The 16,074-nt window shown below is 37.8% G+C and overlaps 1 protein-coding gene across 1 annotated transcript in view; it reads left to right on the top strand.

Annotated features, from left to right (window-relative positions):
- The window catches only part of GALNT2 (polypeptide N-acetylgalactosaminyltransferase 2), a gene marked incomplete at both ends in the record, with an annotated part of 100,249 nt that overhangs the window by 83,609 nt on the left and 566 nt on the right, over positions 1 to 16,074 (top strand). Inside the window, 5 exons of the mRNA XM_080615626.1 lie at positions 5,385 to 5,511; positions 9,552 to 9,644; positions 9,849 to 9,932; positions 11,802 to 11,928; positions 15,089 to 15,208. Of these exons, the coding sequence (XP_080471752.1) occupies positions 5,385 to 5,511; positions 9,552 to 9,644; positions 9,849 to 9,932; positions 11,802 to 11,928; positions 15,089 to 15,208 (551 nt within the window). The remainder of the gene's footprint in view (positions 1 to 5,384; positions 5,512 to 9,551; positions 9,645 to 9,848; positions 9,933 to 11,801; positions 11,929 to 15,088; positions 15,209 to 16,074) is intronic.

Below are 16,074 nucleotides of genomic sequence, written 5' to 3' on the forward strand. Positions count from 1 at the left end.
TCTAAAGTTGCTAATTATAGAATCATAGAATAGTTAGGGTTGGAAAAGACCTTAAGATCATCAAGTTCCAACCCCCCTGCCATAAGCAGGGACACCTCACACTAAACTGTGGCACCCAAGGCTCTGTCTAATCCGGCCTTGAACACCACCGGGGATGGAGCATTCACAACTTCCCTGGGCAACCCTTTCCAATGCCTCACCACCCTAACAGTAAAGAATTTCTTCCTTATATCGAATCTAAACTTCTAATCTAAACTTTTCCTGTTTAAACCTGTTACCCATTGCTCTATCACTACAGTCCCTAACAAATAGTCCCTCCCCAGCATCCTTGTAGGCCCCCTTCAGATACTGGAAGGCTGCTATGAGGTCTCCACGCAGCCTTCTCTTCTCCAGGCTGAACAGCCCCAACTTTCTCCGCCTGTCTTCATACAGGAGATGCTCCAGTCCCCTGATCATCCTCGTGGCCCTCCTCTGGACTTGTTCCCACAGTTCCATGTCCTTTTTATGTTGAGGACACCAGAACTGCACACAATACTCCAAGTGAGGTCTCACGAGAGCAGAGTAGAGGGGCAGGATCCTGTTTAAATGCTGGCCATGTAAGGCTCGTTTTAAGATGTTGCTGAGATTAAATTATGAAAAGTAGAACGCAGGAGTTCATGAGTTTAATGTTCTTGCCTACATCTTAAGAAATCAATTAACACTTCGCTGACTAAAGAATAGTTTATTTCTTAAAAATATCATACTGCCTGGCATCTGAACTGAGTAATTCTGTACACCTGCTTTGGCCCTATGAGATAATTGTGGTTGAGAGGACGTTTTTGCCCTAGTTCCTTGTTTTCAGATGTTTCAGTGAGTTGTGTTTAGGGAAGAGGGAAGAGTCGCTGCAAAAACTTGTATTTTAGCCATTTCTTCTTTGACCTTGTGGTTAGATCTGTCTTTAGTAGCGGTTGTTTGGGGATTTTTTTATTTTCTGCATTACAGTATTAAACAAAGTTTTTCTCCAGTTAAGAATGGTATTACTTGTATTAAGATAAAAAAGATTTGGGAGGAGCAGAAGTCTACAACTTCTCAAGACTTCCAGTCTATCATTAATTCAGTTTTCTAGGGTAGAAATTCATCTCAGACATTTGAAGTAGTGTGCTTTAGGATCAGCTCTAAGTATAGAAACTTTTCTACTGCACGTGCTAGCTGCAAAATACTAAAATACCTTCAACTTGTAAAAGCTCATGAGTATTTTGAGTTGCTGAAATATGCTTATGCATTGAGCATATGCGTGGCCTACCAGGAAATGTCTGCTGTAGACAGCACACTAAGTATGGAGACATGGTAACCAAATGCTTAACGCTCCTTTAAGGAGCTTCAAGCCTGGAACTGGCATCCTTGCAGTCCAGTCTCTAACTTTTCTATGCAGTGTACCCAAAGAAACCTCTGACGTGTTTTGAACAGTTACTTTCTGTGTTTCTTTTTCTCACTGTTTTGGCTATATGTTGCTAAATTGTATTAATATGAATATAATAATTTTTCATTTTTTTAATGTCCTGGAAAGTCATTGGATAAATTTACTACAGCTCACTTTTTTGCCACTAGAGCACTTAAATATTTGATTAGCTGCAAGCATGTACTTGAGTGACTGAGGTTTTTTTCTGGAAATTTAGCAGCTGCTTTTATGCTTTGATAATTGAAGCCTTGATAGCAGGAAAGGGCACAAGCAACAGCTCCCCACTCAAGGTGAGAAGACTACATGCAAAAAGCTGTTACTGCTGCTCCTGCTGCATTCTGTTCCCCCTCGTTCATGGGAAGGAGGAGAGGGAGACTTTGGGGTGCCTTCTCTCTGCTCCTTGAAAAGGCAAAGTCAGTCAGTACAGCAGGCAGCTAATGATTTCTTCATAGCTGCCAGACTAACTGATGACAAGTAAAAATCACATGGCATATGATTTAATTGACAATAAATGACACATGCACCAGATACCAGAAATCTGTGATGTGCAGTTTAAAATTCAACATAGGCACTCATCAGGCCTCTTTACTCTCAAGCGTATCTTTATATCAGCAACTTCATGTTACACGCAGATAACCTGATAGAGGGACTTGCAAAATAATTCTGTATGTTATTTTTATGCTTTATAAAACATAGCATTTTTCTTTCAAGCATGTGCAGAGCAGCTGTTCCATGAGATTTTGTTCATGTTAGTATAATGTCAACTTTACAAATTTCAAGATGGACCTGCAATGTTTTGTCTAAATTAACTAGGAGAGAGCTTTTGCCATGAAGACCCAGTGTGTTTTCAGATTATTGCTAAATGTGACTGCTAACGTGTTTGCTGTACAAAACATGGATCAAAGTTTGTTCAAGTCTTGTCTTGAATTTGTAGACTCTAATTCTCAGACTCTTTACAAGGTTTTTTTGTAAGCATAGGCGAATTGGAGTACACTGGACAACCGGGTGGACTATTAGAAGGTTTGGGTCTAATTTGAAAACTTAGGCTTTTCTTAATAATTTTGCTTAAATCAGGGAGTGAGTAAGACATCATCCGTCTTGTGTGTCAATGACACACTACAATAAAATGAGCAGTCTGTTACTGAGAGGTCTCGAGCTATCTCATGCAACTGAAGAATGTTTGACATGCTGTTTTATGCCTTTTAAATGAAAAACCTGGTCGACTGAAATTGTTACAATAGTAACACTTCTCCCGCTGTTTGAGTGTGGCAAGAAAGGTCTTAAAGGCGTTTTTGGGTTTCCTTGAAGTTGTAGTTGCTGTACATTACTACTTCTTTAAAAGGCTTTAGAATCCATGTTGGTGCAAGTAAAAATTAGTTTGCTTCTCTCTACCTAGTATTCCTTTGCTGTCTTTCCCATAGAACTATTTTTCATCATTTTCAGTTTTATTTTGGGGATTTTTCAGAATCTAAGGTGCAAAAAATAAACATGTAGGTTGATATTTCTGGGAATTTATGGAGGGAGAATTAATCAAATTAACGTACACAGTAGAAGCAGCTATGCATAATGAAAAGTTGACAAAAGATATTTCTAAATTACTTCTGAAACAAAAATACTTTTTCAATGCCTAAATATAGTCAATAGATGACAGTGACTCTTTGAATTAAACCTTCAAATGTGTCATTTAAATAAGCACAAGCTTTAGGCATACCACATTGACCTTTATTTTTAACAAGAATCTCACTTTATCTCATTTCAGAGGTGTGTATATAATAATATATATAATTATATATAATAATACTTAGATTAGTCCAGTACTAGATTTCAAGCATTTGGTCCGTACTTGCTTTTCTAATGCAAAACCCTTTGTCTTTGAGATCTCCCTGTCTTCTTTCACTCGGCTGTCCTCACGGAGTGCAGCATCCCATCATGTTGGGCTAATAACTGTATGAACTGTCTAGCAAAACTCCATAAGTAGTACTTCAAAGTGGAACAAGAAAACTGTTACTCCTCTGCTTTCACCATTTGAGCAGTATGGGACAAAATGTGCTAGATATGGGGAAGCCTGCAGTCATCTCTATATGTGTAAAAAAAAACCCCTGAAGTCAGTACTGTGAAAAATGTAGAGAGAGAATGTCATGTTCAGTTGCTTTAAAAATTACTTTTGCCTATTGTCCCATGTTCATCCAAGACCGTAAGTTACTGGCAAAGACAATATTGCCATGAATATTTTTGGAGGATGATCTGTCTACAGATTGGACTATGTTGACTGTCTGAGGTTCATGAATATGCCTAATTGACCATGGGGCAATAGAATTTCACTGAAGTAAAACAAACAGGAAATGGTCCTTGTAAAACTTAAGACCATTGGGAAGAAGGGCAGTTAACTTGCACCATCAACAGCTGAAATCACAGCATCTCTCTGGTTTTGGGGGTGTGTGTTTTGGTTAGGTTGTTGGCTTGTGTTTGTTTTTTTTTTGGGGGGGGGGTTTGTTTTTTTAAATGATTATTCTTTTTCTCTGGACAGACAGTCCAGAAGCCGTACTCTCTAACCTTGGGGGTGGTTTTGGTGTTTGGGTTGATTTTTTTTCTGAATTTAATTTTTTGAAGTAATGCGATTTTTATGACTTGTGTATGTGGGAAGAAGGCTTCTGAGGGAAGAAATGACACTTAGTATGACTTAGTATAAGTCATCAAAGGTAGACACTGACTTTAGAGCTGCATTATTTATATACTTATCCATATTTAAGCTGTGAAAACATAATGAATTATTATGAAGAGCCTTGAAACTAAGCGTAGCACTCAATAAGAGAAAGGTGTATAAATATTCCTCGACCTTCTTGTCCTCACTAGTTGGGACAGCTCACTGGATTGGCTTAGAAGTGTACTGTCCATAACCTTCAGTTTACAGAAGCTGCATCTTTATTTGCTCTGTCTCCAAAGCAAGTTTGATTTGGTGTAACTCCTTCCATAGATGGTTGTCCTGGGTTCAGCAGCAGCAGTCAGTTTTTCTCCTTCTTAGTAGCTGGTGCAGCGCTGTGGTTTTGACTTTCGGCCTGGGAATAATACTGATAAAGCCGATGTTTTCAGTTGCTGGTCAGAATGTTTACCCTGACCAAGGACTTTGTGAGTCTCATGCTCTGCCAGGGAGGAGGAGAAGCCGGGAGGAAGCAGGGACAGGACACCTGACCCAAACCAGCCAAAGAGGTATTCCATACCACAGCACATCATGCCCAGGGATGTAACTGGGAGTTACCCGGAAGGGCAGGCTCTTTTTCCGGCGGGCGGTATTGTATTCTTTTCCCTTGTTATTTCCCTTATCATTATTATTATTGGTGGCAGCAGTAGTGATTTGTGTTATACCTTAGTTACTGGACTGTTTTATCTCAACCCGTAGGAGTTACATTCTTTCGATTCTCCTCCCCATCCCTCCGGGGGGTGGAAACTGAGTGGTTCTAATTTACGGCCTGGGCTTAAACCACGACAATGGTGTTTGGGGGTGTATGGTTATCTTCTATAATACGTTTGCAGATCTAATCTATAGATTGTTTCATAATGCTTTGATTTTGTCTGTTGTGTTATTCTATCTTTAGCTGAACATTTTTATTATAAGCTAGATCATTCATTTATCTACTGTCGTGTACCCTTTAGACAAAGTATAGTAATAGTACATATAGACAGAACTTACTCTGGCCAATTGCAGCATGGTTTTTGAATTTGGGGACTGCTGCTAACCTCAGATTTTGCTTCCCAGTTAACAGGATTGTTTCTCCTGAGCTTGGAGAACAATGACTGCTCAGATATGCCTTTGTTTATCCTAGAATTTCTCAGAAAACTACCTTACTGATTTTCTCAGCAATATCACTAAAAGCCTTATCTGTAAATGGTATACTTCAAAATTACAGTATTTGGTGATGTCGGTCTTTCATTCATGTTTTTATTTCAGAAATCTCATTCAGAGTTTGGCAGTGTGGTGGAAGCCTAGAAATCATCCCTTGCAGCAGAGTGGGTCACGTATTCCGCAAACAGCATCCTTACACATTTCCTGGTGGGAGTGGTACCGTGTTTGCAAGGTAACTGTTAAGGTCTTCAGCTAAGTAGTAATGTTTTGGATTTCTTCAGGTGATCAGCAGGTGGCAGTAATTTCATTTTAAGGATCTTTTCTTTATAAATATTTGCAATATTATCTAGCATGGAAAAATACTAATTTAAAAAAGTTACTTTGAGGCAGCTACACAGAGAGAAGAACAAGATAGTTAAAAAAGGGAAACTTTCAATAGACAGAGCCTGAGAATCTGGAAAAGAAAGAGATGCTTATCCTGGCGTTCTGTCAGTTTTGAGAAGTTTGTGTTTTATTTGGTTCTGAAAATAAAGTGTTCTTTAAAACAGTCTTACAAATCTCAGTTTTATAAAAACAGTTGCATCATTCACTAGGAGCCAGAATACACTAAGTCATGCATAGGCTTTGCTTGCTTTTTGTTAATACATGATCAGTATGTCATATGCAAATGACTATGTAGACTGATTATGGCATTTGTGCCAGTCTGCTGGCAACTTCATTCTATATCATGTTTGCCTTTCCTGTGCTATTTCTATAGACCTAAGAAACTGCAGTATTAAGAGCTTAGATTGATATGCTTGTTAATTTTGCCATTGATAGAATATACAATAGAAACTGAAACACTGAGCTACTTCCTCAGTTTTGACTCTACAGAATGAGAGCAGCAATTCTGGTTCATGTTCATAGTGTTTTCTAAGTAATGTGCATAAAAGTACTGTGTCAGTATATGGTGGATATTCTGACCAAGGCTCTATCAGTTGCAAAGAAGAATCACTGTAGGTTTTGGTTTAGAGAATGGGACTTGATGCATAGGGGACCGAAGAAGTACAAGTCTCACCTAAAGATTCTGTGTGTTAGGAGCTGGAGCTAAAATTGTTCACTTATCCTTGAAGGGATATGAAGCCCAGACTGTATTTAACATGAAGCAACACAAAACATAGATGTATTTAAATTCGTAAGAATTTAAAAGCTGCTGATATATTTAGACTCATGTTTCACCTTAGATTGAGGAACCTCTTTATAGTGTAATTCTTCTCTTCCTGCCAAGATAACTCTAATGAATTTAATAGTTTGCTAGAATAAAGTCATTGCCCTGTTTCTTCCAGTAGTTACAGTGGGGATTTTTCTGGTCCCTTATTCTTTGAGATCTGTATTTTATGCTACAGTGAAAAATGAATAATAGTACTTAGGGGAAACGAAAGCTAGCAATGAAATACCCTCTCTTAATACATCTCTGTTCCAGTATTTATAGTGTGTATCAGGAGGGTAGAAAGATCTGCTAAGTAAACTGTATTACACAGGCTTAGGATGCAACTCGCTTAGTTTCATGGTAGGTTTTAAAATCATGATGTCAAAGCAATATGTTATAAAAATAAATAAATTGTCCCATTTTCCCATTTCTCTGCAGTTTTTCCATCTGGGCTGTTGTCAAGATGCTGTTTTTCTTGTGATATAACTAGATACTTAAACATAGCTCAGCTGAAAAGTAGAGTAAAAGTGTGTTTGTGTGCATGCAAGGGTACAGCAGACATCAGGAATGCATCTTACTAGCAAGGTTAAAGATGCTGCATTCATACTGGGATTAAAGCCTTTGGCTATTGTTGCAAAATCAAATCTTCATTGTGATTTGATCACTCAAATGTACTGGCAGTTGCTATGATAGGGTTTTTTAAAGTCACATTGTGTTCTAGCTATTTGTGTTCAAAATGACTGAAAGGAGATCTTAGGTGTACTTGAATGGTGAGGCTAGCTGAAGCCTGCCAACTAGTGTCTTGGGTACTTAAATCCCTTTCCAGTTCTACCTGTGTCCTCAGCTGTCCAGCTCTTTCAAATTCTGAAATGCTATTGAAATTATTTATTTCATTGGAACCATTTTTTAATTCACCTAGAAAGTTGCATATCACTTAAAAGCAGGGTTGGCAAGTTGCGGTGTTTTTGAGGACTTTCTCCTCAGTCATCTTTCTTGGGTGTCAAACCAAGGTAACAGAATGCCTTAAAATCAGTTTTAGCAATGAGAGAATGAGAAACCTAAGGTAATGGAATATCCCTGTAGTACAGGTATTGTCAGATATGTGTAGAACCATGGTGCCAAGAAACTTGGTGCATGGAATCTGTGCTGATCTTGCAGCTAGGGCTTTTTGGCTTATACCGTCATCTGTCCCTTGACTGTATGTAGTTTCTTCTGAAGGGGGTAAGCATCCTGTTTTTAGCTGACTAGTCAGTATGTGCTGCCTTACGTGCTGCCTTAGCCAAAACAAATTGGTGACTCTGGATGAGAGACTGGGAGCCCGGTTTCACTGACCGCGCCACACAGACAGGATGCGGGCAGATACAGCTTATGTCTGTCAGGATTTGTTAGACTAGTATGTACTGCCTTAATATACCACTTCAGGAGAGCAAATAAATGTTGCAGTCACCAGTCTGCTCCATGCAAAGCTACCTCTGATCACTCAGTGCGAGGTTTCATTAACTGAGGCTCGGCATTAAGCGCTGAGTGTACCCTACGTTGTGTTCCTCAGTACCCTGCCTTCTTTGGGTCTTACTACTTCAGGCAGTTCTCAGCATCTACACAGTTACTGTTCTCCTGTTGTACTAAGCTGGAACTGAGTATGGGGAAGCATGATGAGGACACACATTCTGGCCTTGAAAGTGCCTTTGGAGTCATTAAACCCTGGCAAACTGAATAGTTCCTCTCCCAGTGCCAAAGTCTGGCCCATGGACAAGCCGCAGGGGCAGGTGTTGCATGGTTCGCTGACACTCACGTGGGCCTGAGAGACTGCAAGTGAAAGCAAAATGAAACAGCTCTCTAATCTGGATTGAATGGAATTGTGCTTACAAAAAAAATGAATTTTTCAAGGAAAAATCAGTCCTCAAACAAAAGATGGTTGAGATCTGTCTTGTGACTCTTTTCTTCAGTGACCTGCAAGAACAACTCACTTTATCCTGACTACTTTGTCTTTTGAATTGGAAAATCATATTAAAGAAGTTATTGGCTGACTGAGTTTACTGCAGTTGCTTTAGATGAACTTACTGCCAAATGTAAAATAAGCTTCAGAGCATTGCAGTTGCAAGTGAAATAAGGCTTAATTTTCTAAGCATAAAAATGCAAACAATAGAAGTAAATGGGTTTTACATGGAAGCCATGGAAAGGAAAAAGGCATTACCCTCTTGCAGTCCAGAAGGAGATTTAAACACATCAGTCACACAAATCTAGGGATTTTTAGAGATATGTTTGGTTGGAAATAAAGCCCTTGGGTTAGTGGTTTTTGCATTTACTGCAATAATTAATCTCTTGAATTTTAAAGCATTAAACATATTTTCTAATTACTGGTTCTCCTCTGTTATCTCAGCTACAGCAGACTTCCTTGGTTCGTAGCCTTAAATGTCATGATAGCTTATGTCTTTTGGAACTTTGAGTACTCTGCTGGTAGGAATAGAAAAAAAAACGAACATGTCTTGCCTATGTAAGCATATCTGCTAACATATATATATGTTAGCATAAAATATATATATGTTAGCATAAAATATATATATGTTAGCATAAAATATATATATGTTAGCATAAAATATATATATGTTAGCATAAAATATATATATGTTAGCATAAAAAGCATTATTAAATATTGCCAGTTGTTGAGATTTTAGTTTCCAATTAGGTTGCTTTTCCAGGTGAACACTCACTGAATTTGGCTTCTGTCAAGTTACTCTTACAAAAGGAAAAAACCCAAAACCCTGCAAACGAAATAACAACCTAACAACTTCCATGAAGTCTGGAGAAAGAATTCCAAGATGTTTATTAAATTCTGGATGGAAACCTGAAGCAATGATGAGTGTGGAAAAGGCATAAATTTTATTCTAAATGTATTGGTTTCAGTTATGTTACTGCCTAATAGTTTTCTGTTACTTGAGTTTTCAATAGGGAATCTTCTGTGTGGCTTGAGGCCACTGGCTATGTAGTACTAGAAGAGATTAAAGTCAACCCAAGGGCAAACAATGTGGTTTGATTGCAGCTAGAGAAAATATAACCTCTGTGTTTTATATGGTTGTCCCTAGAAATACACGCAGGGCAGCAGAAGTCTGGATGGATGAGTACAAAAATTTCTATTACGCAGCAGTGCCTTCAGCCAGGAATGTACCTTATGGCAAGTAAGTCACAAGCACCTTTGCCTTATTAATTTATTCTTTGTGAGATAGCACATTCTGAGGTGAATGCAGTGGTAGCTCTTGTGTTATCTCTTGAAGATAAAAGTTCTTCAGCTCTACTGTTTTTGAATTTTCTGTGTTTTCCGTAATGTATATGGAGACAGCAGCCTGACTTTAAAAACTGCTCCTTTTTTCAACTCCCTCTAGTATTCAAAGCCGAATGGAACTTAGAAAGAGACTTAGCTGCAAACCCTTCAAGTGGTATCTTGAAAATGTTTATCCTGAGTTACGGTGAGTTTTGGCTGAATTGAAGGTAATATGGAGTGCTCTCTTTTTCTTCCCCTCCCCACATATCATCAGTTCCTCTTTCTCCTTCCTTGAATGTGAAGCATGTTTTTTAATTTATTTGTGAAAGCAATGCCTTATGTGGACTTACTTGCTTTTGGGTTTTATTCTATTTCTAAAGAGCCATTTCCCCCTAGTAAGCTGCTTTTTCTACTTACTGCAACTACAGCTGCAGTAGCAGGTAATTTAGAGAACAGAGTCCAAAGGACTCAATTTATCTGAGCCTGAAGTTAGTCTCCTAAAAAAGCTGCTTGCTCAAAAGTACAGTTCTGTATCCTGTTGTTGTCCCTTTAAAGCTTTAGTCTTTGCCTAAGCACATGTCTAGTTGAGTGAAGACGCTGAATCTCAGTACAATACAAGTAAAGTAAGTCAGCAGACGAGGGCCTTGTATGTTTAGCAGACAAGGATAACTGCCAAAGACTGAAAAGCTCTGTCTTCTGCTCGTTCTGTCTCTTGTTCTCTGTCACTGGATAATCACTAACTTGGGGGGGGGAGTGGGAGGGGCTCTGGGGAAGGAAGAGGGAAATGAGGGGTAACACTGCTAACAGTTTCTGTAACATGAATGCATCCTAACTAATGAAAAATCCTTGAAGAGAAATACTTTTTGAAAGGATAAAAAGGGATTTGTTCAATAACGATTTAGTAAGTCAAATTGGAGACTATAAACTAGTTTGTCTGCTGTCAACCTGATATTGGTACTGTAACAGTAAAACACTGGCTTATAAGAATGCTTGCTTGTTTTTTTTTTTCCTGGGGGCATTTCATGTCAGTACAGTCAGGTAACTACTAGTGCTGTACAGGCTTGGAATGCAAGAGCACCAGCCATTACAGCCCTAGTGAAACATGTACAGAACCGCGTACACTGAAGAGTCTCGTAAACCAGGATGATGCTGAATAAGTTATTCTTTATTGTCTCTTAAAAGTGCCAGAGGATATTTATTTTTGTTTTATTTGTCAGAAAAAATACATCTTGCAAGCTCTCCTGGAAAATGTGCTACCATAAGCATTACTTAAGTATAAGGTCATCTTACTCTGTGTCATCTCTCATGTGCTTGTTCTGATGAGTTAAGTTATTATACTCATTTTATAGTCTGAAGTTTTAAAAGGAGCTAATACGCCCTTGCTTTACTGTTTGACATGAACTCATAGACTCTACCTCACAGCTATACTTTGTTGAACAGGTTTGCCTATGTATTTCCATACTATATGAGTTTTATGTGCCGTCATTAGAAAATAGATATCAGCAAAATATTGATGGGTTTTGATTTTGTTTTCTTTTAAATTTCTAACCCCTTTTCCAATGCTTCACTAAAAACAGTCTGGGGAAAAAATGTAGAATGTCGTATTTCTGCCGCAAGCTAGCTTGGCTGAAAAAACCTCAAGAGAGCTTGATACCTTAACTGATAGCGTTCAGCTTGAACGATCTTAAATAATCATCTTTAAATAATCTTTAATTTGCCTTTTGTGCTGAGTTTGTGTGTTCATAGAATCATAGAATGGTTTCAGTTGGAAAGGACCTTAAGATCACTTAGTTCCAAACCCCACCCCTGCCATGGGCAGGGACACCTTCCACTCCTCATTCTCTGGTACAGGTCTTTCTGTATTCTGTCCTAAGCTTGCAAGTTTAGTCATGTTTGATCAGTTCATGACCAGGTAATTGCCTTCCCTCCTTGGAAGATTGAGATTTTCAGATAGTAGTCATCATGCATCTTGAACCTGTTATCTTAAAATACTCCAAGTGAAAACAAGGAGTTGAAAAAATTAAAAATGGATCAAAGAAATGGAATTAAGCAGATATTTCTGGTTTTATTTTAGGGTACCTGATCATCAAGATATAGCTTTTGGGGCTTTGCAACAGGGTACCAATTGCCTTGACACTTTGGGCCACTTTGCAGATGGAGTTGTTGGAGTTTACGAATGTCATAATGCCGGGGGAAACCAGGTCTGTATGCCATTACTTTTATTTTTATTTTTTCATAGTATGTGATTTTTTTATAAAATAATAAAGTGAAACTTGTTAAGCAAGTTCTGTGTATTGGTGATGGGAAGATAAGTCTGGATCAGTTATTATAAGAGATTAATATCTCTAATATAAGAGATTAATATCTCCATATCAGTTATTATAAGAGATTGGCTAAATAAGTCCTCTCTCAGGTATAATTTTACATATTCAGGATTAGAATCTGAGTCCAGAGATTCATTCAGTGTGCATCGAGGTTATCCATTGTCTCTATTAATATTTGCTTTTTCGCTAGAGGCCAGTTACTTCTTTCCCAGGAGTTTTGTACTTGTAGGGAAAGCTTTTTTTCAATAAATTGGTGTGGTTGGGGGTGTGTGTGTGTGTGTGTAGAATTTTTGCTTAAGGAAAGATTTGGATTGTATTAAGCATATGGCCTAAGGTCAGAAAAGTAGAAGAATGCTTTACTGTGATAACCTACTACTCATTTCTGATTTTCAGTACTAGGCTATAAAAAAAATCTGTCTTAAATCCCCATTTGGCTCTTCTAGAAAACAGAGTTGTGTAAATGTTATATCCAATTCACTCACAGTAAAGGGAGTATTTCAGCAAATCCTTTCTAATCCTACTCTTAAACTAATCCCAAATGTGTCAAATCTGTAAATGAGAGCATTAATTATTTTAAAGAATCTTATTTATACAGTTGTGACTTTGCTCTTGAAATATATGTATGTGTGTTCACTATTTTCTGTGCTGCTTTGTCACTGAATTCTCTTCAGAATCAACCTGACTATAAATCAAATGCAAAATTAATACTTCAAGTACATCCATTAAAATAGAAGGTTCACCACTTACAAATTTGCTGTTGAATGAGTATCAGAATTTTGCTCACTCTGATTTAAATTAGAAGGGGAAAATCCTAAAATTAAACAAAGGCTAAAATAAAGGACTTATTTCCTGGAAGATAAATCATGTTGATTTGAATGCATTGCCATCATAGAATCATAGAATAGTTGGCGTCAGAAAGTACCTTAAGATTATACACCTGAAGTATGCTTCTTTTCCTTATCATTAAAGAGAATATATCTGGGGAGGCTTTTTCTACTACCCTCATGAAAGTACATGCATCTTCTCAGAACGCCACAGTGGTTTTTAGAAGGAGTGTACAATGCAGAATTGCCTTGGTGCAGAGTTCTTGAGAGTTTCTGATGATGTTTTGTGTTCTCTATAGATATACAAAGTTAGATTCTTTCAAGCTCACTTCCCTGAATCTGACCGTATCTTCTGTGTGGTTTCTTCTGTGGAGCTAACCTTGCCAAAGCAATATGCATTTGCTTTGAATAGGTTCCTGTTCAGAGACATTCAGGCAGATTAAGAGCAGAACAGCTTAAAACCAGGTTTTGTGTCCAAGCAGAATTCGTATTGGATTGGAGGGAATGTTCTTGCAGCCTTTTGATGGAAGGGGAAAAATGTATAAAGCAGTATGTTCAAGACTTTCACTGTCTCTGACTACAAGGTTTTCAAATAAAAGTTTTAACCACTTCCGTGGTAGTATTTTCAACTGTCACTATTCAGTATAAGTCTTATAAAGGGGCCTTCTGTTTCAGAGGCATTTGTGATTCCTGGTAAGCTTTGAAAATAACTTGCTTAATTCTTTAAGTTGTTAAAAGTGGTTATTAATGATTCTTGTTGACATCTTACAAAATGGGCAGAACTGAGAAGCCAAGTAATTTTGTTGTCATCTGGGATTACCATATTGAGAGTGAAAAGTTTTCAGTTTAAGGGTTTGGGAGACAAAGGGACAAAGTGTTCCTGCCTTTGCTTTGTTTTGCATAGCTGTGATTACTCTAGTATTTGCATACTATGGTATCTGTGCAGTGGTGATTACTTGTAATCCTGTGGGTTAGAAGTTTTGATTGTTTCCTGAGCATCTGTTCTCAAAAGAATTTAATGATTACTGAATTTGCTAATTTTAAATGGGACTATGGAAGCCAAAAATTTGGTTATAATACCAGAAAATAAGTTAAAAAATGGGATGGGATTTGTCGATTTTTTTCTGAAACACTGATTGCTTGCAAAATAACATTTAAATGTAGCCAGGCTTGACCCTGTGTGTCTGGGGTTTTGTATTCTGCAACTCTGAATCCTCTTTAGTTTTTTGGAGAAAAGCTGAAGTGTGCCATTTTAAGTAGTGATGAGCATGATTTGGATAATTAGCTTGGCTTTAGTTGATAGATCAGCTTCTTCCCTCCAAAGGATAATGGCACAAATGAAGACCAGTCTATATCCTGGAGACCAAACTTTGAGGAGAAAGACATGGAGAGAGTCTGAACATCAGCACAAGAGCAGGCCCTGTGTAGAAGGATGCTGTGATCAAGCAAGCTGGGCAGCAGTACATACAGAACAGCTTCCGATGCTCTCAATTTAAGAGCTGCATACTTAAATACATGGAAAGGAAATTCTATTGTACATCAAGCCTTTATAACAGTCTCCCTCTACCCCTGAGTTTGGCAGTCCTGTGTATTGCTTTCTGGTGGTCTCTATCATATTAAAAACTCCTTCCTCACTATGCTAACGCATGGTTTAGTGGGAAGGGTGGCCAGCGATGCTGAAGACCAAGCTTTTAGGGTTTTTTTTAATATATATTTTTTATATATTAATATATATTTTATAATATATATTTTATAATATTTTATATATTAATATATATTTTATATATTTTTATATATATTTATTTATTATTTATATATATTTTTTTTTAACATATATGTAAGTCTGTCGTACATGGAAGATATGGGAGGGTGTAACACATGCACAGGGAGAGACCAATGATATAGCTGGAAAAATACTTGAACAAATATTTGAAACCTGAGGACCAGTGTGACTGACCGCTATACTTGTGCAAAGCCAGCAGAGGGAGCAAAGAGCCAGCCTTGAGCTTGACACTGAAGCAATGACTATTACTGTGTCTGAAAAGGAACTTTTTTTTCCTCTCCTGCTCTATGGGAAGCAATGAACTGTTCTAATATTCATACGTAGCTATTTACAGGATTTTATCTGTGCTGCGTATGCAGAGACGGCATGTGTGCCTTGTGCATGTGTTAGTATACATAATTTTGTACACTTTTTTTCTTCCTTTTTCTAGGAATGGGCCTTAACAAAGGACAAGTCAGTGAAACATATGGATTTGTGCCTTACTGTCGTGGACAGAGCACCTGGTTCACTAATAAAACTTCAGGGCTGCAGGGAAAATGACAGCAGACAGGTTAGTATGTTGTGAATGCACTATGCAAACAGTGGGGAAGACAAGGACTTCCTTGAAAGAGATGCAAGAACATGCGCTGGTAATCATATCTTCTATTGGCTCTATTCTTCACTCTGTCTTGCTATTGCTTGTGTGTGTAAAGTTAGGATGTGTGGGCAGAACAGCAGGAATAAGCTTGTGTACTGAGCTTTTCTTTTCGTAGGCCAGTGCAATCTTTAATGAATATAAAGAGGTTTTATTCAAACAGTGGCCTTTGTAGAGGTTTCACCCAACAGCACTGATGTGTAACAGTCTTCAGCTGCCACATCTGATTTCTGAAATAGGATATGTGTTCCACAATGTATTCTTGAAAGGTGTTATCCCGTGAAGTTTGAAGATTATGTAATCTGTGTCTTAGAAGTGTGGTTTGTCTTTCTTCTTTTCACATGTGACCTATTTATAACAGCACCTGACTTCTTCAGTTCATTTTCATTAATGCAGCATTCCAACTTCATCTATTTCCCATGCCTGAGGAAAATCACATTTGCAGTCATACCATCTTTTTGATCTAGTCATATAACAATTCATCTCTTTCTGCTAAGTCATCAGTTCTGATCATCTGCCAGCTTTGTTCTGTGTCTCCAGTTCTGCAGACAGATAACAAAAATGCTATTCCTTGCTGAAGGAAGAATATTCTTGCCACCTTCCAGAAAAGAAAACTAAGGAAACAAGATATTTTTTATAAGGTTTAAGGGGACAATGTTAGAAATATAAAAGAAAAAGCACTTTTTTTTAATATTTTTTTTTTATTATTTTATTTTTAACTTCTGTGTTTGGGATTTATTCTATACTTGACATCACCTTGAGCAAAGACCTTCTAACAGCAC

Source organism: Psittacula echo, assembly GCF_963264785.1.
Source record: "Psittacula echo genome assembly, chromosome: 4".
Taxonomy (NCBI): Eukaryota; Metazoa; Chordata; class Aves; order Psittaciformes; family Psittacidae; genus Psittacula; species Psittacula echo.